The 22,852-nt window shown below is 33.8% G+C and overlaps 1 protein-coding gene across 3 annotated transcripts in view; it reads right to left on the bottom strand.

The window, feature by feature from the left end:
• The window catches only part of VPS13A (vacuolar protein sorting 13 homolog A), a 239,033-nt gene that overhangs the window by 67,230 nt on the left and 148,951 nt on the right, over nt 1–22,852 (bottom strand). For all 3 annotated transcript variants that reach the window (XM_017543278.2, XM_017543280.2, XM_017543281.2), the window contains exons 47-54: nt 22,313–22,595; nt 19,987–20,382; nt 19,616–19,720; nt 19,345–19,491; nt 15,744–15,872; nt 15,012–15,145; nt 9,439–9,568; nt 2,017–2,249 (exon numbers count right to left, since the gene is read on the bottom strand). In XM_017543278.2, coding sequence (XP_017398767.1) covers nt 2,017–2,249; nt 9,439–9,568; nt 15,012–15,145; nt 15,744–15,872; nt 19,345–19,491; nt 19,616–19,720; nt 19,987–20,382; nt 22,313–22,595 — 1,557 coding nt within the window. The remainder of the gene's footprint in view (nt 1–2,016; nt 2,250–9,438; nt 9,569–15,011; nt 15,146–15,743; nt 15,873–19,344; nt 19,492–19,615; nt 19,721–19,986; nt 20,383–22,312; nt 22,596–22,852) is intronic.

Genomic DNA, 22,852 nt, shown 5'->3' with positions numbered 1-22,852 from the left:
TAGAAGGAGCTATTTGTGATTAACTCTGATTGGAAAGCAGGTTTGGTGGAAGGAGGAAATAAAAAGTTTGGTGTATACAAATGAAATTTAAGAAGTCTCTCAGATATCTGAACAGAGAGTTTGCATGCACAGTTAGATATACAAGTCTCAAGGTCAGATGACAGGAACAACAGAAAGCATATGTAAGAGAGAAATTCTGGGCAGTATTTGAAATCATAAAACTGAAATGCACAGGTCTTAGAGCCTCAAGGCATTTGGCCAATGTAAGCAGATAAGAGAAGACAAGGAATCAATGAATGAGACTGGGTAGAAAGAAAAACCAAGATGGTGAGGTATTCTGACGTCAAGTGAAAGAACTACAGCAAGGAGGGATCTGTGTTAAATGCTATGAAGTAAAGACTGATAATTCTACACTGGATATGGCATTACGGAGGTCACTGGCAATGCTGACAAGAGCAGTTTCATGGAGTGTTGAAAGCAAAATCCCATTTGAAATGGTTAAAGAAAAAATGGATGAAAAAGAATTGAGAATACCAGATATGTTAAGTTCTTTTGAAACAATCAGTGCTTTTGAGGAGTTTGGTTATAAATGCAAACAAAGAAATGAGCAAAAGATAGCAAGGACAGTTGGCTCAAGAGAATTGTTCATGTTGAAGTAACACTGAGAGAAACAATGCAGTAGAGAGCCAAAAGCTGTTGACTTTGGAGAGAGGAAGAAGAAAACTGCTGGAACAATGTCCTCAAGTAGGTAGGAGGAAATGAAATACAGTGCAAAGGTAGGGAAAAATCTGTTTAAACAGGAGCACATATACCTACTGCAAACTATTGGGAGTATGTCAGTACAGCAAGTAGTATGCAAATGCCTGTAGATAGGAAGCAGTGATATTGGAGGGTGAAGTGGGTCTCTGGAAGTTTGCTTTTGATTGCTTCAATTTTTTCAGTAAAGTGGGATGCAAGGTAGTTAGGCTGAGAAAATGAGAGTCTGAGGAGAGACAAAGTATAAAATAGTTATCTAAGATACAGAATGTGAATGGAAGCAATCTAGTTGTACTGAAATTAAAATGCTGAAAGGCCTACAGACAGAATTTAGACATCTATCCACATTCTGAAAATACTTTACTCTGTTTAAATACTTAAGTTGTTTAATTTTATTTAAGCATTCTATTTGTTAATTCCTTATAGAACTTATATTCATTTAATAAACAGAAAGGTAGAGATCATGTATTATTTATCTTTGCATTAACATCACTTAGCGGAGAAGATAACACATAACAAATCTAACAGTCTTAAAAGTCTATGGTACATTTGATCTCTTTAGTAAAAAAATATTTTTGAGAATGAACATTTCTAAGAAAATAGACTTTAGCATTCCTTTTAAAATGGCATTAATTCAACTAAATAAGTCAGGGGCACTTATAGATTAATGTACAAAAATTTAACTCAAGTAATGGATTAAAATTACATTATCCTGGTAAGCACTAATATATGTAAATTAATTTCAACTAAACTGTTTAGAAATAGGAATAATAAGGATATAAGGCAGAGATAAAAGATTTGCTGATGATGTCTTAAACAAGGAATGATACGCACAGTGATCACCGTATTAGATCTTAGTAGATCTTAAAGTGCCAAGGTCACATTAGAAAGTGATTGTCTTTATGTTAATCCTCCAACAACTACAGCATATGTACCCTGAACTGTAGTAGATGATAATGAAAAATGAATTAAGCATTTTGTATAATATGCAAAACATACTTTTGGTAAGTTGAATAAATATAATTTTTTAGATAAGTGGAAGAATTAACAACATAATAAGGGATTTATAAATTTGATTTCTGCCATATCTTTATTTCAAAAGGCAAAAAAAGCTCTCAAGCACATTTAAAATGAGCATTATCACAGTATCAATGAATAGTCAAAGCACAAAACTGAAAGTAATTTTGGATTCTATAATAACAATTTCTTAACAATTGGAAACTGATCATTTAAATGTGTCCAAAATTTAATGCATCTAACCTTGTAATGCCTATATAGGCTACTTCTTGCTTTGTGTAATTGTTGACAAGAGAAATTCCAACATCTTGTAATGCCACTGCAATTTCCTGCTCTGCTAATTCTGCTTTCTCACTTTCATACGTTGCTTTAAATACCTTTGGATCTTCAGTGAATAAAATAATGCGCTGTAAGCCTTCAAAGAATGAAACTAAATAAATAGTCTTTGTCCCCAAATCTACAGCCATCATCATATCCTAAAACAAAGCCACCAAAAAAACCAGAAACAAAAAAATTAGAATTTGGTCTCAACAGGAAATTTAGATTTCACATTTATAAAATGAAACTATTAATGGCACCTACTTCATAAGGTTAGTGGCAACTAAATGAATGAATATTTGTATAATTGCAAATATACATTATTGAAATCATTTGATGTTATCTATAATAAAGTTATTAATCAGAAAAACACGTCATTGTTTTATTTTCAACATTTTAATAAAATCAAATAGTCTTCCTGTGTAGGCTAATCAATAACACAAAGTATTTTTTTCTGCTTTATTCTAAGACTACACCAATGTGATATGTATTAAAAGCTGTTTCAATCTGAAATTTGTATTTCCTTATATAGCTGAATCAAACAGGATAAAAAATATCTTATATCTCAGGCGTATGTTCTACAAAGCATGTATATTCATCATGAGGCTATTTCTGCAGGAATCTCACATAAATGTGCTAATATCAGGGTTCTGAAGGTCAATGACAAGATAAAGATAGCAAATTCTCATAATTCATATTCAGCCATTAATTTCTAGTTAATATTCTGATGTACAGACATTTTTAATGTATAGTATACATTCATGTTACAATACACAGAAATTAAAAACCGAGTTGTTACCATAAACTAATTATCTAGGGATACTTATTTATTTATAATACTAACTATATATATGTATATAAATATTTCTAAGTATGTGTATATATATACATATCATTAAAACCACATTGAGAATCAAGAAAACTAACTTATTTCACTGAAGTCTTTCTAATATTTTACAGTGAATGTCTGATTTATCTTTATAAACTTCAAAGTATCACTATGATATAAATATGCAAAGTAATAATCAATAGGTCAAATGAATAAGATTATTTTTATATCAAAATACAATATTTTTTTCCTGAATAAGTCTAATAGTTATGAATTTTTTAAAATTAAAGTTAGGCCACTTATAGGCAATCCTCCTAAATACAATGTCAAAAATACCCACACCAGACTTCTCAACAGCAGCACTGAAAGACAATGAGAAAATACCACCAATATGCTGGCAGAAAATAACTCTGGGCCCAGATTTCCTTACTCAGCAAAAATATCTTCCATTGGAGAAAAGTATACAAATTAAGGATGCCTACAGATAAAACACTAAAGTTCAGAATCAACAGACACTCACTCAAGGAAATTCTACAGAAGGAATTAACCAGTGGCAAAAAGAAAGTGATCCAAGATGGATATTGGAAGCAAAAAAATGTTACGAAAATAAAATAGCACCTATGTGGGAATAAACATTTTATAAAATTCAATATCCTGCCATGATAAACACTTTTGACAAACCAAGACTAGATGAGAAGTTATTTAATTTCTTATCAAACTTGCCTTTCCTCCCAAAAAACTTCAGTCACCATCACACATGTTTAAGGCATTTAAGATCAGTAATAAGGCAAAGATATCCTCAATCATCACTTTCATTCAATAGTATATAAAGATCCCAGCTAGTCTAATAAGGCAAAAAAAAAAAAAAGAAAGAAAGAAAAATGAAAGGTCTGGAAAGAAGGAAACAAAGCTCTCATTATTTGTAACTGTTATAACTACCCATGTGGAGAAATAAAAAATGAATAATTAATAAAAGACTTTATAAGACTATAAACCAACAGAGAGAAAATAAATAAATAAATAAAAGACTTCAGTGAGTTTACTGGATACAAAAATCAATATATAAAATGCTGCTATACTACCATACACTAACAAGTTTAATTTTTTTTTAAATGTAGTGGGGGTGGTGGCTCATGCTTGTAATCCCAGCACTTTGGTAGGCTGAGGCAAGTAGGACTGCATGAATTGAGGAGTTTGAAAACAGCCTAGGTAACATAGTGAGACCTCATCTCTACTAAAAATTTAAAAATCAGGTCAGTATGGTGGTGCCTGACTGTAGGCTCAGCTACCCAGGAGACTGAGGTGAAAGATTTGCTTGAACCTGGGAGGTGCAGGCTGCAGTGAGTCGTGATCACACCACAGCACTCCAGTCCAGCCTGGGCAACAGAGTGAGATGCTGTTTCAAAAAATAAAAAAATGTGGTGAGGTTCTAACTAGACTAACAATTGACGACTAAGTGGTCTTGGACCAACCCTTTTGCTAAGAACAAAAGTTAAGACAAAATATAAAAAGGAAAACATGTTTGAAAAGATAGAAGCACTAAATAGGCAGTAAAAATTAATGGGGCCAAGATATGAGACAGAAGAAAATCTGAGAGATTTGTATTTGAAGTGGCTTTCTTCAAAAGCCAGCTGCCAATTCTAAAAGTAGAAGCAGAGAATGAGGCTAAGAAAGTTTGCTGAATATTGAGTAGTTCCATGGGAATGAGAGAACCAAAATTGGAGTGTATGGCATGCCAAAGAAAACAGTTAACATTTTAGGTTTTTAGTTGAGTACTCAAAGAACTGTTCTCCAGAAACCAAGGTGAACTAGATTAAAACAGCCCTCAAAAGAACTGAGCATCAGAGTCAATGTCATCCCCACCTGGATGAAGGTAATCTGCTTCTAGACTAGCTGCCTTCCAAAGGCAAAACACTATTCTCAAGACAAAGGGAATATCATACAGAGCTTCAAATTATCTCTAAACATTTTCATATCTTATACTACATCCAGGACAGTTAAAAAATGCATAAAGAACAGATTTGAGGGAAATCTAATAAGAAAAAAGAAAAAATGCAGAAATATCCCACAAGATATCTAGATATTGGAATTGTCACATAGGTATTGACGTAGCTAAGATTAGTACACTCAGGAAATTATGTAACAAGATAAGAGAATTTTGGGACAAATGTTTCTAGAATAGAAATCCTAGAACTGATAATTTCAATAACTGAAATTAAGAACTCAATGAATGAGTTTAAGACCAGATTAGCCCAGCAATAGAAGTATAGTGGAAGATCAATCAGAAGTATATGTACTAAAGGATGGAGAGAAACGGATGAAACAATATATTAAAATAAAAGTCATTAGGGACATGGTGAAAAAGTCTAACATTTATATAATTATGGAGTCCTAAAGTAAAGAGGAAGAAACAAGCACAAGCCATATTTGAAGAAATAATGGCTGTAAAATTTCTAAACTGGACAAGAGACTTCAAGTCACTATTTTGGGAACCATAATAATCAAGAAGATGAGAGAAAGCCATGCCTAAGGACATAATGGTAAAATTGCTGGAAACCAAGGAGAAGAAGAAAACATCAAAGTAGGTGGAATTAATAAAGAAGTGCCAACTCTGAAATTTGACATCCAGCAGAAATACCCCACCAAAAAAGGGCAAAATAATGACATTTCCAGACAAACAAAACTGATAGAGAATTTGCTATTGGTAGTTTCACACTAGAAAAATACTGAGAAGAAAAAGGAACCTAAATGGAAACACAAAGATACAGGAAAAAATGAAAAACAGCACAAAGAGAAATATGTGGGCAAATTTAAATGGAGTATTAATTGTAGAAAATAACAAATGCTTCCTAAAAGATTTTATATCTATTTAGAAATAAAATACACAAAACAGTATATAGAACATAAGAAGGAAATAACTAAAGAGTTCTGAAGTCTTTATATTACTGGGAATATGGTATGAATACTAATTTACAGCATTTAAAAAAAATTAACCTAGTGCTAGCTCATATGGCAGGTTTTTCTTGTGTGTATGTGTGGTTTTTTTTTTTTCTTTTCTTTTTTTTTGAGATGGAGTTTCACTTTGTTGCCCAGGCTGGAGTACAGTGGCACAATCTTGGCTCACTGTAACCTCTACCTCCCAGGTTCAAGAGATTCTCCTGCCTCAGCCTCCCAAGTAGCTGGGATTACAGGCATGTACCACCACATCCAGCTAATTTTTGTATTTTTAGTAGAGATGGGGTTTCACCATTTAGCCAGGCTAATCTCAAACTCCTGACCTTAAGTGATACATCCACCCTGGCCTCCCAAAGTGCTGGGATTAAGGTGTGAGCCACTGCACCCAGCCTCATATGGCAGATTTTAACAAGTCAAGAATGAATGTTTTAATACAGTAGAGGAACCTCTAGCTTTAGACTCCTCAGTATGATAATGCTTGTATGTGCCTTGAAGAAAACCAGTAAGCTATGCTCACGGGTTGTTACAAGAAATGTGTAGGAGTAAAGATTTCTAAGTGAGAGTGGCTTCTATCACACCCAAGTGAATATTGTTCTCTTACACCAAACCTATAATTTTTGGTGACCAAGGAGAATATCTCCTAACCTCCTGTGGGATTGCCGTAGTACTCTCATCCAAGAGGAATGCCTCCCTGCTACCCTGCTGGTTCCTGGCCTGCAGCCTCCTGAATAGGTAGGTGCAAACTGTGGACTATGATAGTTTTGCAAGTCTACATTTGGGCCTAAAAAGGTACTGTAGCGGGCACTGCAACATTATATACTGATAAAAGAATCAAGCTACCAGGAAGATGTAACAGTCATAAATTTGTACTTAAGTAATCATAAGCTTCCAAATATAAAAGCTAAAATTAACAAAAGGGAGATATAAATCCATGATTATACTGGGAGATTTTAAACACATATAGTAACTAACAAGCAAACAAATTAATAAGATAGAAGATTTGGAAAATATTTTGAACTAAAGGATAATAAATATACAACATATCAATATATGTGGGACAAAACTAATGCTGTTTTTGGAGGAAAATCTGTAACTCTGAATGACTTCATATAGTAAGTGAAGAAAATACAAAAAACAATGATTTAGTTATCTGCCATGGTCTGAACTATCTCCCTAAAATTCATAATGCTGATGGTCCAAGGTGGCGACCTGGAACGCAGAAGGAGAGAATCAAGAGGGGTAGAGAATGATAAGAGCCAAGAGAATGGATAGAGGGCCTAAGAGAGGGATGAAAATTGCGAAGAGCAGAGGGCTGGAAGAAGAAGCTTTCTAAGCACATCAAGAACTCTATGCACCCCTGGCAACCATGGCAACTGCCTGGCACTTGATGTTTACATCTTTCAGAACAAGCATGGAAAGATTTGTGTATTCGACTACTTTGTTATCTGCATATGACAGCACAGGACATGTTCTGTACTGTAAACTCTCAGACCTCCCCCAAATTTGTAACATTTGCTGCTGCCACTATCCTCGGCTCCAAACCATCCAAACCTTCACTGCCTTCTGTATTTTGATATTGACATTTCTTTGTGTCTGTTCTCTACCCACTCCATCCACCCACCCCTACCCCTTTACACACACCACATCAGAGTTTTTTTCAGTGGATTTAGTAAAAGACCTTTAAGAAAAAAAAAAATTCATAATGTTGAAACCCCAATCCACAGTGTGACTGTATTTGGAGATGGGGCCTTTACGGAGCTAATTAAGGTTATATAAGGTCATAAGGGTGAGGCTCTGATCCAACAGGATTAGTAGAGTCTTTAGAGACATAAGGGAGTTTATGTACCCACCATCCCTTCATGCCATATGAGAACACAGACAGAAAGGCAGTCATCTGCAAGCCAGAATCCAAACATGCTGGACCTCTGATCTGATTCCAGCCTCCAGAATGCTGAGAAATGAATTTTTGTTTTTTAATACACTCAGTGGTATTTTGTTATGGTAGCCTAAATAGGCTAACACAGCATTCATCTCAAGAGTTCAGAAGTAAACTCCCCAAAAAATGAAATAAAGGAATATAGATTAGAACAGAAATTGATGAAACTGAAAACATATATATATATCATCAAAAGAGCAAAACAGTGGTTTTTCTGAAAACAAACACACAAAAAAATACAACCTTCCTACAAAGACAACTAAGATGGTTTCACTTCATTGGTTAATTCTACCAAACATCCAATGAAGAAATCATTAATTTTACATGAACTCTTCCAGAAAATGGGTAAATTATACATATTTCCCAACATTTTTAAGAGGTCAACATTACTTTGATATAAAAACCTGGACAGAGTATTACAAGGCGGAAAAGTTATAGGTCATTTCTCTTGTGAATATAAGAGCATAAATCTTAAAACATTAGCAAGCCAATCCCAGAAATGCCAGGTTGACCTAATACTTAAAAATCAATCATATAATTTATTCCCCAAAAAAGACAAAGTCTGAAATCATTTAATCATTTTCAATAAATGAAAATAAAAAGCATTTGATAAAAATTCAACACTCGTTCATTTATTCATACCTATACACACAGACATTTTAATGAACTAGGAGTAAAAGGCAACTGTCTTAACGTGATACAGAGTATTTATTTAAAAGACAACCAACCAAAAAAACAAGTAGAGTGAAGACATGCTTAAGGAGGAAGTGTTCAGTTTCCCCTCTAAAATGGGAATGAGAGACGGAATGGCCTACTGAAAGGCAGGAAGGAAAAATCACTAGTGGTAAGAAAAACAAACAAAAAAAAACATTAGGAGTCAAATTAAGAGGAATCTTGAAGGACAAAAAACTTTAATAATTTCTGAAAGTATTTTAAATGTTACCAGAAAATGTATGCACATAACTTTATCATCACAGCTTACTACCCAGAAATAAATTTGTTTTAGTTCACTCAGTAGATACTTAAATGTTCTTACAGAAGCTAAATCTACCTAATATGATTGTCAGTGCAGAGAATGTATTTGTTTTTCAGGTGAATGCTGAAAGCTCTTCTCTAAACAAAACTTTATAACACTATAGAAGGAAATAAAGAGTAAACAAAATAAGACTACTTTTGGTTTTAAACATTTTTAGTTAAGTCAATGCTTGAATACTATTTTCAAGATTTTTGGCAGTTTTTTAGAAGTGTGGCCACAAACAATTCTTAAAACTAGGAAGGTTGAAAATAAAATCTTTTTTGTTTTTTGTGATGGAGTCTCACTCTGTCGCCCAGGTTGGAGTACAGTGGCATGATCTTGGCTCACTGTAACCTCCGCCTCTTGGATTCACGTGATTCTTCTGCATCAGCCTCCTGAGTGGCTGGGACTACTGGTGCATGCCACCACACCTGGCTAATTTTTGTATTTTTAGTAGAGACGAGATTTCACCACGTTGGCCAGGCTGGTCTCGTGATCCACCTGCTTTGGCCTCCCAAAATGCTGGGATTACAGGCGTGAGCCACTGCACCTGGTCCAAATACCTATTTTTATAAAAGGCTGCTGGGAACACCATAATAACTTAATACTTACATCCTTTTGTGTTACAACACCATCGCTTTGTCTACATCTCCACTTCAGCATTCTAGAGCCCACTGGATCAGCCCATGTATAAAACACTGCTTTTCCAGGAGGGAGGGAATCTTCTATTTCACTGAGAGAACTGACATAAGTAGTAAAAATATGCATTAAATTAAATGCAAGTACACAAACAGATTTTTAAAAACTAAAATAATACTTGATTAATTCTTAGTCCACTAACTGAAATCTGTGATAGTTCTGATTAAAACAAGGCTGAAATTTTTATCTTATACAATTAAAAAAGGGTTCACTAATGAATGTTTCTCATTATTTTCCCACTTAGAAAATATACATTCTACTTAGGAAATAAAGGTCTTCAAGTCTTTAAAACTGTTCTGTCAATTTTTAAATACAAATTAATTATCAAAAATTATTCCAACTACTTTATTTATACCAATTCTATGAGAATTTCATTGGTAACTCTTTCCTAAGTATTGGTCTTACTAGAGCAAAAACATAATAACTCAATTATTCTTTAAAATCACAAAACATGAAATATATACCTAAGAAATTCAACTGACTCACAAAAAGATGCTTAGAAAGAAAAACAATTACAAAAGTTATAAAGCAAATAAGTAATAAAGTATAGCTCTTCTAAGTGGAAGAAGGAGCTAACTCTACAGATTAAAAGACTTCACTGGGTATCAGACAGTAATGAAACAGTATCGTTCTAGACAGATCTTTGTAAGAAAATGAGGGAAAAACATGATCAACACATATCTAGGAAAATCATAGTTTCAAGAAAGTAAAAATGCTACTCTCACAGTTCTACGATGTCTAACATCAAAAAACAATGGAACAATATCTACACAATTTTGAGAAAAAGGTTATCACATAAAATTTCATGTCAAATTGTCATAAATTTGTAAGAATAAGACATTTCAAACAATTGACGTCACTGCACTCCAGCCTGGACAATAGGCCAAAACTCCACCTCAAAACAATAACAACAACAAAAGATAAACTGATTCTAACATTATAAAATTGGAAATAAAAATTCTGAACAATTAAGGATTATTTAATTGTGGCACACCTAAGTGATAGAATATCATATATTCAGTAAAAATCATGCTTTGCATGGACACAAAGAAGGGAACAACAGACATCCGGAGCCTACTTGAGGGTGGAGGGTAAAAGGAGGGAGAGAATCGAAAAACGACCTACTGGACACCATGCTTTTACCTGGGTAATTAAACAATCTCTACACGAAACCCCCGTGACATGCAATTTACCCATGTAACAAACCTGCACATGTATCCCCTGAACCTACAATGAAGGCTAGAAAGAAAAAAAGAATTGTACTTTGAAGCAAATTTATATGCTCACAGTATCTATCAAATATGAGAGATACATAAGGAAGGAAGAAAGGGAGGGAGGGAGAAAAAAAGGCAGGAAAGGAATGGAAAAGCAATGCACCAAAATGTTGACAGTATTTGGATTACAGAGACTATAGTCCTCTTTCACATTTTTTCTATAAAATTTTGAAAACAGTAATTTAACAACTGTTACTTTTATATGAAGGAAGTAACATCCATATTTTTTAAAAAGTCAAGAGAAGGAAATGTGGAGGGGAAAACAAACTCAGTTTTCATTTTTCCATGAAAAAAAGTCAAATGTAAATGTGCTGATTAGCAAATAAATTTGGTTTAAAAATATTTTAAAATGGTTTTAATTCATATAAATTTTAATCTGTTTAATTCATTGCAGAATATTCCTTATGCAAAAATGTATTGGACTACCAGGGACAGGCAATGAAAATTCCAAGAAAAGGGAAACTAACCATAGTCCTCAGACTGGTAACTATCTGTGTATACATGTCTCAAACTCACAAGAAAGTAACACAATGTGACAAATGCTGTAATCTACATATGCAAAGGTGCTATCAAAAACTCAGGTACATAGATTAAGATGGCAAGGGAAGTGATCACATAGAATGGCATTTTTTTTTTTTTTTTTTTAAGTTCCAGGATACATGTGCAACACGTGCAGGCTTGTTACATAGGTAAATATATTTCATGGTGATTTGCTGCACCAATCAACCCATCACACCTAGGTATTAACCCCACACGCATTAGCTATTTTTCCTAATGCTCTCCCTCCTGCCGTGCCCTCAACAGGCCCCCAGTGTGTGTCGTTCCCCTCTGTGTCCACGTGTTTTCATTGTTCAGCTCCCACTTATAAGTGGGAACTTGTGTTCCTGTTACTGAGGATAATTGCTTCCAGCTCCGCCCATGTCTCTGCAAAGTAGAGGATCTCGTTCCTTTTTATGGCTGCATAGTATCCATGGTGTATATGTACCCCATTTTCTTTATCCAGTCTATCACTGATGGGCATTTGGGTTGATTCCATGTCTTTGCTATTGTGAATGGTGCTGCAGTGAACATGTGCAAGCATCTATCTCTATAAGAGAATGATTTATATTCCTTTGAGTACATAACCAGTAATGGGACTGCTGGGTCAAGTAGTATTTCTAGTTCTAGGTCTTTGAGGAATCGCCACACTGTCTTCCACAATGGTTGAACTCATTTACATTTTCAGCAACAGTTTAAAAGTGTTCCTATTTCTCCATCGCCTCGCCATCATCTGTTGTTTCTTGATTTTTTAATAATCACAGAATGGCATTTATCTAGCTGAAAGGAACATCTATTCAGGTAAAAACACATGGAAAGACCCAGAGCATTCAGGAAACAAAGACTTCAGTTTGTATAGGGTAAGATTTAGGCCACAGAAAGATAAATGTTTAGAAATGCAGCCTAGAAGTATATTTTTAAAGAAATGAGTAAAAAAAAAGAAAAAACTTTAAACAAGACAGATATTACTATATTTCTCATTTTAGAAAACTCATTCTAGTGGAAAATGTAAGATTTACTAGAGATAAGACTAGATATAGAGAGACAGATCAAAAATCTACTCAAATACAACTGGGCATACTCAAATCAAAAATCTACTCAAAAAAACTCATTCTAGTGGAAAATGTAAGATTTACTAGAGATAAGACTAGATATAGAGAGACAGATCAAAAATCTACTCAAATACAGTGGCACACACCTGTAAACCCAGCTTCCTGGGAGGCTGAGGCATGAGAATCACTTGAGCCCAGAAGGTAGAGGTTGCAGTAAGCCTGGATCGCGCCACTGCACTTCAATCTGGGCGACAGACCAAGACTTTCTCAAAACAAAACAAAACAAAACAAAACAGAACAAAACAAAACAAAACAAAACACAATACTTAAATAAAACAAAACAGAAATCTACTCAAACAGATAAGAAATGGAGGGATACTGAAGTATGATGATGACAGGAGAGATAAGAAGGAAATATTTATTTAAAAATTAAAGTTTAACAAACAAATGAAAACACATCTCATGTTCACGGATGAGTAGACTCAATATTGTAAAAATGACCATACTGCCATAAGCAGTCTACACATTCAATGCAATTCCCATCAAAATACCATCATCATTCTTCACAGAACTAGAAAAAAGAAAAGTCCTAAAATTCATATGGAACCATAAAAGAAGCCCCCACAGCCAAGCAATACAAAGAAAAAGGAACAAACCTGGAGGCATTGTATTATCCAACTTCGAACTATACTACAGTGCTATAGTCACCAAAACAACATGGTACTAGTATAAAAAAAAAGGCACGTAGACCAATGGAGCAGAACAGAGAAACCAGAAATAAAGTCAAATACTTTCAGCCAATTACCCTCAACAAAACAAACAAAAACACAAAGTAGGGAAAGGACAACCTATTCTAGTGAAGGGACCAGTCTGGTCAGGGCCTGAGACAGAGCTGACTTAATAGTTTACAGACAAGGCTGGTTCTTCATTCTTGTCCTTTTAGCTCTTTTGTTTCCAGATTCTTCTGTCCAGTCTTCTTTCTGGTATCTTGACTATCTCCTATTCAAATGGTGCTGGGATCGTGGGCAAGTCACATGCAGAAAAAGGAAATTGGATTCTTATCTCTCGTCTTATACAAAAATCAACTCAAGATGCATCAAAGACTTAAATATAAGACCTGAAACCATAAAAATTCTAAAAGATAACATTGAAAAAACTCTTCTAGACATTGGCTTTGGCAAAGACTTCATGACCAAGAACTCAAAAGCAACAAAACAAAGATAAATAGATGGGACCTAATTAAACTAAAAAGCTTCTGCACACAAAAGAAATAATCAGCAGAGTAAACAGACAACACACAGAGTGGGAGAAAACATTCGAAAACTATGCATCCGACAAAAGACTAATACCAAGAATCTATAAGGATCTCAAACAAATCACCAAGAAAAAACAAAAACAAAAACAAATAATCCCATCAAAAAGTGGGCTAAGGACATGAATAAACAATTCTTAAAAGAAGATATACAAATGTCCAATAAACATTGGAAAAAATGCTCAACATCACTTACTTATGAGGGAAATGCAAATTAAAATCACAATGAGATACCACCTTACTCCTATAAGAATAATCACAATTTATCACAATTTACATAAAAAAAATACATGTTGACATGGATGCGGTGGAATGGGAACACTTTTAGACTGCTGGTGGGAATGTAAACTAGTACAACCACTATGAAAAACATTATAGAGATTCCTTAAAGAACTAAAAGTAGAACTACCATTTGATCTAGCAATCCCAGTACTGGGTATCTGCCCAAAGTAACAGAAGTCATTATATGAAAAAGACACTTGCACACACATGTTTAGAAACATCTATTATTTTTGTAATATGGATAATTTAAAAAACAGGCATTTCCCTTTCTTAACATCTTAAATAGATGAGAGAATGATACCCAAAATGAGTTTTAGGTACTTGCTAGTCCAGCCCTCTGGTCCTTACTCAGTATCTGTTTGATTTTAATCAACGATTAGAAGTTGTACAGTTAGCAGTGGAAAGAAAGTGTACATGCAATGATAAATACGTGCTTGTTGAAAAGTAACAGGTGAAAACAAAGAAAGAAAGCAAACAAAATAAATACAAGATAGCCTGGAGCTACTAAGTAGAGGGTCAGAAAGTTGCATAAATGGTAGTAGCACTAGGAAGATATAACAGCAAATTATTTAAGGGTAATCCTAAACCATGAAGATTCTGTTACAGTCTTTAAGGAAGGAGTCCTTTCCCCCGACACCTCAATAAGAGGGTACCTATTGTTAGAAAAAAAAAATCTGAAATTTTACATATTTACACTATATTAAACATATAAAAAATTCAAAAATAGACAACATTCAGAGACCCATAACAAACTCTGACAGACTGCTAATCAGAGTCAACAATGAACAAGCTTTTACCACACTTGCTTCAGCTCTTCCATTTTTCTTTCTTTGAAGCATTTCCAAATAAATTGTAGACATCAAGTCAGTTTTACTGTTACATACTTCAGAACACTTTTTTTAATGGAACATTGATTTTTGTAGCTACAGTGTCATTATCAGTGTTTATATTCTTAAGAAATTATCATAAAAACCATGCCTCATCATCTAGACTTACACCATCGAGTTACTGTATTTGTGATAATCTTACCTTTGATGGTATTCAATAAGTTCATTCTTGGTGTGATTTATTAAGAGGAACGTGGCTGCTCCATCATGATAATCTAAAAATGTAATAACTGTAGAATGCTCAGCCAAATTCACTTCCGCTATAATACCTCCAAGCTAGAAGAAAGAAAAAGAAAACATTTTTAATGTGATCATTTCCCCAAGAATATTAACATTTATTAACAGACTATTCTTAACTTGATAATTTAATTTTTGGGATGATTGAAAAAATAATACAGAATTTTGTACTGCATTTCTTGGAATCTACAATTTCAATTATTATATTACAGATAGGTGACGTTCCAGATGTGGTATATTCTAGTATTTCAGGCATGGCAACTAACTTTTTATATAACAATCAAATTATCTTGATAACTTAATTTCTGAGATGATTGAAAAAACAATTCAGAATTTTATACTGCATTTTTGGGAATCTACAATACCAATTATTGTATTACAGATAGGTGACATTCCAGATGTGGTACAGTCTAGTAGTCTGGGCATTCCAACTAACTTTTTATATAACAATTAAATTATCTTAGATCTGTGTTTCCTTTTACAAAAAGAAGTGTTTGTTCATTTTTGGGGAAAAAGGAAAAATCAACAGAGTAATTATATGATATAAAAATAAATAAAATACTAGTTGGTATATTTTAGCTTTTCTAATGACATATGCAAAAATCAAAACAAAACAAAAAAACAAAACAAATCTTACCTCATTATCCAGACGCAATAAAATACAATTTTCTTGCTTGTTAAAATATATCCTTTTGGGAGGATCTTTACTCTTTTCAACTTGAATAAGAAGTTTATTAGCAGCATTCTCAGGCCAAAAGGGGATACACTAAAATATACATTATATATATTTATAAAAATGAACAGATTTCCATAAATCATCTTAATATACCCATCAGAGAAGACTTAAAAAAAAAAAAAAAAAAAACTCCTTCAACACTGCTCTATTATTGGGTTGCTTAGCTAAACAGTTATAAACTTTCAACTTGAAGATGGACTGTCACTTGTCAGCACCGTGCATTCAAGAAGCAGTGAACAGCAAATATGAAGAGCTATGATAAGTGAACTGCTGGCAAGAAAAGAGACTTTAATGTGGTCATGATCTTACAGAGAAGGGTCAAAAAATCAGCAAGAAACCTGAGCTGAGAACTGGGACACAGATGATCAGGTTTAAAACAAGAGTATATTCAGTTACTAAAAATCAAAATCAGGTTATGGATATTATTTGGTAGAATAATATTTTTATGTACTTTGACTTAAGCAGAAGTCAAAGTACATCAAAATAACAAGTCAGAACATGTATTAAATCTAGCATCTGGTCATCAATTAAAGGTAAAAAAGTAAAAGCAGTATTCAAAGTTCAGAGTGGGAAAGCAGCTCAGCATTTTAAGAAATAACTTGAACATGAGTAATTTGGAAACCAAACTAAAAGAACAGGAGACAGTCAAGGGACCAGAAAGAAGACTGGACAAAAGAATCTGGAAACAGAGCTAAAAGAGCAAGAATGAAGAACCAGCCTTGTCTGTAAGCTATTAAGTCAACTCCATCTTAGACCCTGACCAGACTGATCCCTTCATATATTTTTCAGAGACTGCTCATTTATGATACCTGATCATCACCACATGACTTGAGGACATTGTCGCAGAACCTGGTTATTAGAGCTAAGTGTCTTAGTTTGTTAAAGACAGTTTTATTCAACCATAAAAGGCAATTAATGGAACTAGATATAAGACATGGTTAGGAATACAACCTGACTTTATGCACAGCCAGGGCACCGCAGTCTTACAGATTCAGGCAACCCTGCACCAAAGCTTTTACCCGTGCCTGCATTACTAGCCCAGGCACTTCACTTGGGGGCTCTTTATGACAGCCTTTTGGCAGAGGCCTTCCTTTGAAGCCCCTGCAGAACCCCTTTATCAGGAGAAAACGGGGAGTCAGAGCTGAGAACTGGGACACAGATGATCACTTTAAAACACGGGTACACTCACTTCGCAAAAAGTGAAGACACTTTTTGTCCACTTTCAGTGCTCAATACATTTCTATTCCTAGCTCCTCCTCTTTGCCCTATTCTATCCCCCAGGTCCATAAAACTGCTGGATACCTTGTTCAAGGTTCCCTAGACAGTGAGACAATTCCCATGTCTGTGCTGATCCACCTGATACTTGTCCAGTGCCACTTCAGAATAGGTGGTAATTGATGCTTTCTCTGATTTAGCCTCCTGCTTACACAGATTGAGTGTCCCCTATTTGAAATGCTTGGTACCAGAAGTCTTTCAGATTCTGGACTTCTTTTGGATTTTGGGGTATTTGCATATATATAATGAGATATCTGCAGGGTGGTACTTAAGTCTAAACATGAAATTCATTTATGTTTCACATACAACTTATACACATTGCCCAAAAGTAATTTTATATAATATTTAAATAATTTTGTGCATGAAACAAAGTTTGTACTGAACCAGCAAAAAGCAAATGTGTCACTATCTCAGTCACCCATGTTGACAATCTGTGGTTGTGTGACATCACCAACATTCCTGACTTTCAATTTGTGTTACCAATAAGCAACCATTTTCTTACCCTTATTTACATATAAGTAATTAAAGGTTAAAAAAAAAAAAGACATTCAGTTAAGAAAGTGAAAAAAATAGTGTCAGGTGTGGAATTTTTTATTTGTGGCATCACATTGGCATTTGAAAAGCTCTGGATTTTGGAATATTTTGAATTTTGGAGCATTTTTGATTTCGAATTTTCCAATTAAGGATGCTCAATCTTTACTATCACAGTAAGTGATTAAAGGTTTGACTGTTACTTTCATTGTGGCTTGTCTTAATCAGCTACTCTGACACCTGGCAGCTCAGCTCTCTCCTCAGCTGAGCTCTTGACAATTGCTAACTTTCTCATTTTCTCCAAGTCATTGTTCAAATGTGACTTCAATGAGTCCCATCCTAACCACCTTACATAAAATTATAGCCCACCCCTGGCTCTCAAACTCTTAATGTCCTTTATCCTACCTTAGACTTTCCCACATTGGACTTGTCACTTTGAAACATACTATATATAAATTGATTATGGTATTATTAATTTAATGTTTCCCCCACACACACACTGAAATGTAAACTACATAAAGATGGGAACTTGTGGCTTTGTTAACTAGTACACTGCAAGTCACATTAAAAATACACAATATTTGTTGAAAGAATGAACAGACTTGAAAAAAGATGAAATTTCTGTAAATAAGAACTATAATTATTCAAATATTTAGTTGAAGACTTAAATAGTAGGTCAGACACAGCAAAAGTAAAAAAAAAAATTGAAAGATGTATATGTAGAACTTACCCAGAATGAAGGAAAGAAGAGTTGGAAAATATAAAAGAGCTATTAAGAGACATGGAGGATATATTATGAATATCTAATATGTCTGATTTAAAGGCTTAGATGGAAAAAGTAGAAGAATGGAAGAGAGGTAACATTCAAAGAGACAATAGTAGCAAATTTTACAGAAAGCATGAAATATATTAATCTGCAGATCTAGGAGTAAAGCATCTCAAGCAGAATAAAGAAAAAGTTAACCATATATAGACATATAGCAGCGTGACTGCAGAACATCGAAGACAAATCAAAGAAAGACTGTGAAGGCAGCCACAGATTTTTATAGATACGTACACTGATGGCATTTATCTTCAAAACCCGCCCTAAATGAAATTCTAAAGAATATACTTCCAGAATAATCCCACAAGGATGGTTTTGTATGCAAAAAGGAATAATGACTAGAAACAGCTCTCTAATCCTAATGTTTAACATAAAAATTCTTCAAAAATAAAATATTCCATCAACCTCAGTCATTCAGAAAACCCTTCTTCAAAGGTTTAATGATGGCACAGAACCAAAATTTCACTTCTAAGTTACTACTGCCTTCAAATAACTTGAAGAGGAGTCTGGCTTAAACTACTCTCCGAAGCCATTCCTAATAGCTTCCTGGAGAGAATAAATAATTTCCTTCTCTTTGATGCATTTATACCTTATCTAGTCTGGCTGCTACATTAGCCAAAGTGGTTAGTAACTGTTAAATTTCTACCTCCCTTAACAAGCTAGGCATTCCTAGTTATCTAATTATTAAAAATTAAACCTTGCCATCTCTCTAGAGCTGGGCAAAAATATTCAATAAAGATTCATGAAACTGAAACAAAACTGGGGCAAGGGGAGAGTTAAAACATTACATGGTGACTTTAGGTATCTAACTTCGAGGAGAAAATAGAATCCAAAGAGGTATATATCCAAAGAGGTATAAATTCATCTACCCACCTGCTCCAAATCAAGAGAGAGCCATTTACCACTTCCCTCTTCGGCCACTGATATACGGTATTTGCTTTTGTTTTTAATCATATAAAAAGGGGTAAATGTCACAATTCTAGTAATGTTAAAACTGCTGAGGTCTATGGTGACACCAACCTAAGAAAAAAAAATTAACAGTTCAAAAACTGTAACACATCATAACATCCTTATAAAATTTAATTAAGTAGTTAATGGAAACATTTAAAATTAAAGTTTCTTGATAAGCACAGAATGAACTCACTTGATATTCCATTTTCAGGCCTTTACATTTAACAGCTCCATGACTACCAACAGTATCAATTGAAAACTGATCGGACAACTCACTATCAGTTACCATAAGTTGAACCTAGGAAAAAAAATATTCCAAACATGTTACAATTTAGGTACCTTTAAAAATTCCTGCTTAAACTGGTAATTTACTTTTTAGCATAAACAACATATTGTTTGTTAATGCACTAAACCTTTCCAAATATTAAATTCTAATTTTAGCCTCAAATATTTAACAAATGTTATCTCTATCCAAGTTTCATAACATTTATTCCTCAGACCTTTAACGACTAAAAAATGAAAAGTAGCTAAAGACAAGGGGAAAACAGAATAAACGTTACATACCTTATTGTTATTAAAAAAGTGATTTGGCTGAAAAGAAAAGAGAACTGGCTTTTTGTAATCAGGTGGATGCTTTCGATGAATTCCGTCTGCTTTGTACTGTAACATTCGACCAGTTTTATTAACCATCCAATAAGGACTATGAAATGCCACAACTGTCTGACCAGTATTATAAGTCATATGGACAGCAATATCTAAATCAGTCTTTTCCATTTCTGTAACACAGGTAAAATTGATGAAACTAATGTCTTGTTGATTAGGCTTTATATGATGTTCACTTTTCCAATCGTGATTAAGATAGTCAAGTAATTTTAAATGTAGCCTGGCTTTATCCAACTGTACAGTACAAATCTGGGCTGAATGTCCTTCACGTAGAGTAAAAACTGAATTTTCAATTCCCTGTAATAAAAAAAAAATTAAAATGTTACAGAATGATATGCCCCCAAATTCTATTTATTCATTCCAAATGCTGCACAAAATGCTTTTGAAGTACCCATCAGAACAAGTCAGAAGACTTACATTCAAGGTCTAATTTTGTCAACTGTGTAAACCTCTATATGGTATTTAATCTGAGATTTGAGTTACTGTATCTATAAAATGGTCTAAATGACTTAATTCAAAGGAGAAACTGTGAAGATTAGGTTAAATAACATAATGTGAAACTCCACTGGAAATTATAAACATAAAACACTACAACTGGTAAAACAAAAAGACAATCTTAACCACTGATTTTTGTTTTGAAAACAACAAAATAATGTAAAATGTGGGCAAAAACTGATGGTAATCCAAAATAAGGAATCCCTACCACCTCCATAATCCCTCATTACCCATTTCCAATCATTGTTTATATTACATCATATGTATTTCTCCAAACTGCTCATTTCCCTCTATTATCTTAGTTCATTTCACTATATGACTTCTAAGTTTAAGAGCATCCTAACTGCTCTTGTCTCCTCTAGTCCCTTGCCCATACCACAGCTAAACTGTCTTTCTAAAAACTGATCATATCCTTTGGTAACTGGCAGATAGAAAGTGATCACTAAAAACATCCAAGTAAAAGCTCTACAAGAATAGAAACATAAATTGACAGTACATCTGAATATCTCATCAGCATCTCTATTCTGGTCTCTTCCTATTATTATAGGAATCTCATCTCCTGATTTTAAATTAATTAAGCAAAAATAATAAATTCTTGATTCTTTACAAGTTAATAGTATCCCACAAAATAACAACAGTGGTGGTAGTGCTAGAGTGATTAATAAATGGGAACCCCGTGTCTGTCTCACACTGTACAAAATCCTTTACATACACCATTTAATTTGATTTTCCCCATGTCTTAACCATGCAAATTTTATTATTATTCTTGTTTTATAGACTACAACAAAAAATTTAGAAAAGCAATAAAGCCTGCTTAAGAAGACAGAGCTAGCACGTGACACGGCTAGGATGCAATTGCAAATCTACCTGATAGCAAAGTACAAATTCATAACTACTATGATAATTTGTTACTCAATATGGAAAAACACATTTAAACCCATAAATAACTTTAACTTTTTCCTTCAAAAGAGACACATATCAGAAAGTGTAAACAGCTGGGTGTATTGGCTCATGCCTATAATCCCAACACTTTGGGAGGCCGAAGCAGGAGGATTGCTTGGGCCCAAGAGTTGGAAACAAGCCATAGTGAGTCCCTGTACTACAAAATTAAAAATTAAAAAAAAATTATCGAGGCATGGCATGCACCTGTAGTCCCAGCTACTCAGGGGGCTGAGATGGGACATCACTTGAACCTAGAAGTTTGAGGCTACAGTGAGCTATGACTGCATCAGTGAACTCCAATTGGAGCAACAGAGAGAAACCTGGTCTAAAATTTCTTTTTAGGCAAGTGAATGGTAATTCTCACAGTGAAATAAATTCATAAAAGATGACAATGAAGAACTACTTTCTTCCATTTGATAAGCATCGCAAATGAAATATTTACATAAAATCTTAAGATGTACGGATTCCTATGTTATAACAGGAAGAAACCAGACAATCTGTTAAAACAAAGAGTATGTAAGAAAATAAGCAACTCTACAAAGCAAACAATCTTTTAAGAAAATCAGCACCAGAATATGATGTAGCAGGCTTTTTTGTCACTGAAGTCTAGTTTTTGAATGCTGTATCAGTAATAATTCTCATCCTTGTTGTAAAAGAATATCTTTATTAGCTATTCTTAACTAGTATTCTAATTTGTTAGATCTTTAAAATAGTTTTTATTGTTCATAATTTTAAAAAACTGAAGCTAGAAGATCAAAAACAGGAAGGCACTGAAACAATTCCACAATACCTCTATATAATAAGCAATTTTGTAAGGAAGAAGATTTCGGAGTAGAATAGGTGGCCACAAGTGCATTATGTATGGTAAATCCCAACCATCTTCTGAATACACTGACAGAGATGTTAAATTATCTTTTTCTGGAACAATATTAATGAGAAATGATTTCTTAGAAGGGTTTTTAGATCTACATTTCTTCTTTAGAAGAGCACCATCATTTTTTATAATCTCTTCAAAGTCAATTCCTTCACACATTTGATAGTCCTCATCTTCTGGCTTCAGAAAAAGGAATGATCTGTGTAAGATTAAATGATATACTTTAAAATGCTTTAAAGGAAAACATATTAAACTATATAATTACAGCTGTAGAATAACAAACTCACCTCCTTTCATAATACTGTAATACATTTTTATATTTTCATATACTTTTTAGATATAAGATAAATAGATGCCATCTTAACTTTCCAGAAGCTAATCAAGTTGACTTTTAAGAGGAGAATATTTTTCTTGCAAACTATCTCTAAAGTACACTTATAAGATAAATGGTTTCAT

Source organism: Cebus imitator, unplaced genomic scaffold (genome assembly GCF_001604975.1).
Source record: "Cebus imitator isolate Cc_AM_T3 unplaced genomic scaffold, Cebus_imitator-1.0 Scaffold150, whole genome shotgun sequence".
Taxonomy (NCBI): Eukaryota; Metazoa; Chordata; class Mammalia; order Primates; family Cebidae; genus Cebus; species Cebus imitator.
This window is presented reverse-complemented; position numbering and strand designations above follow the sequence as displayed.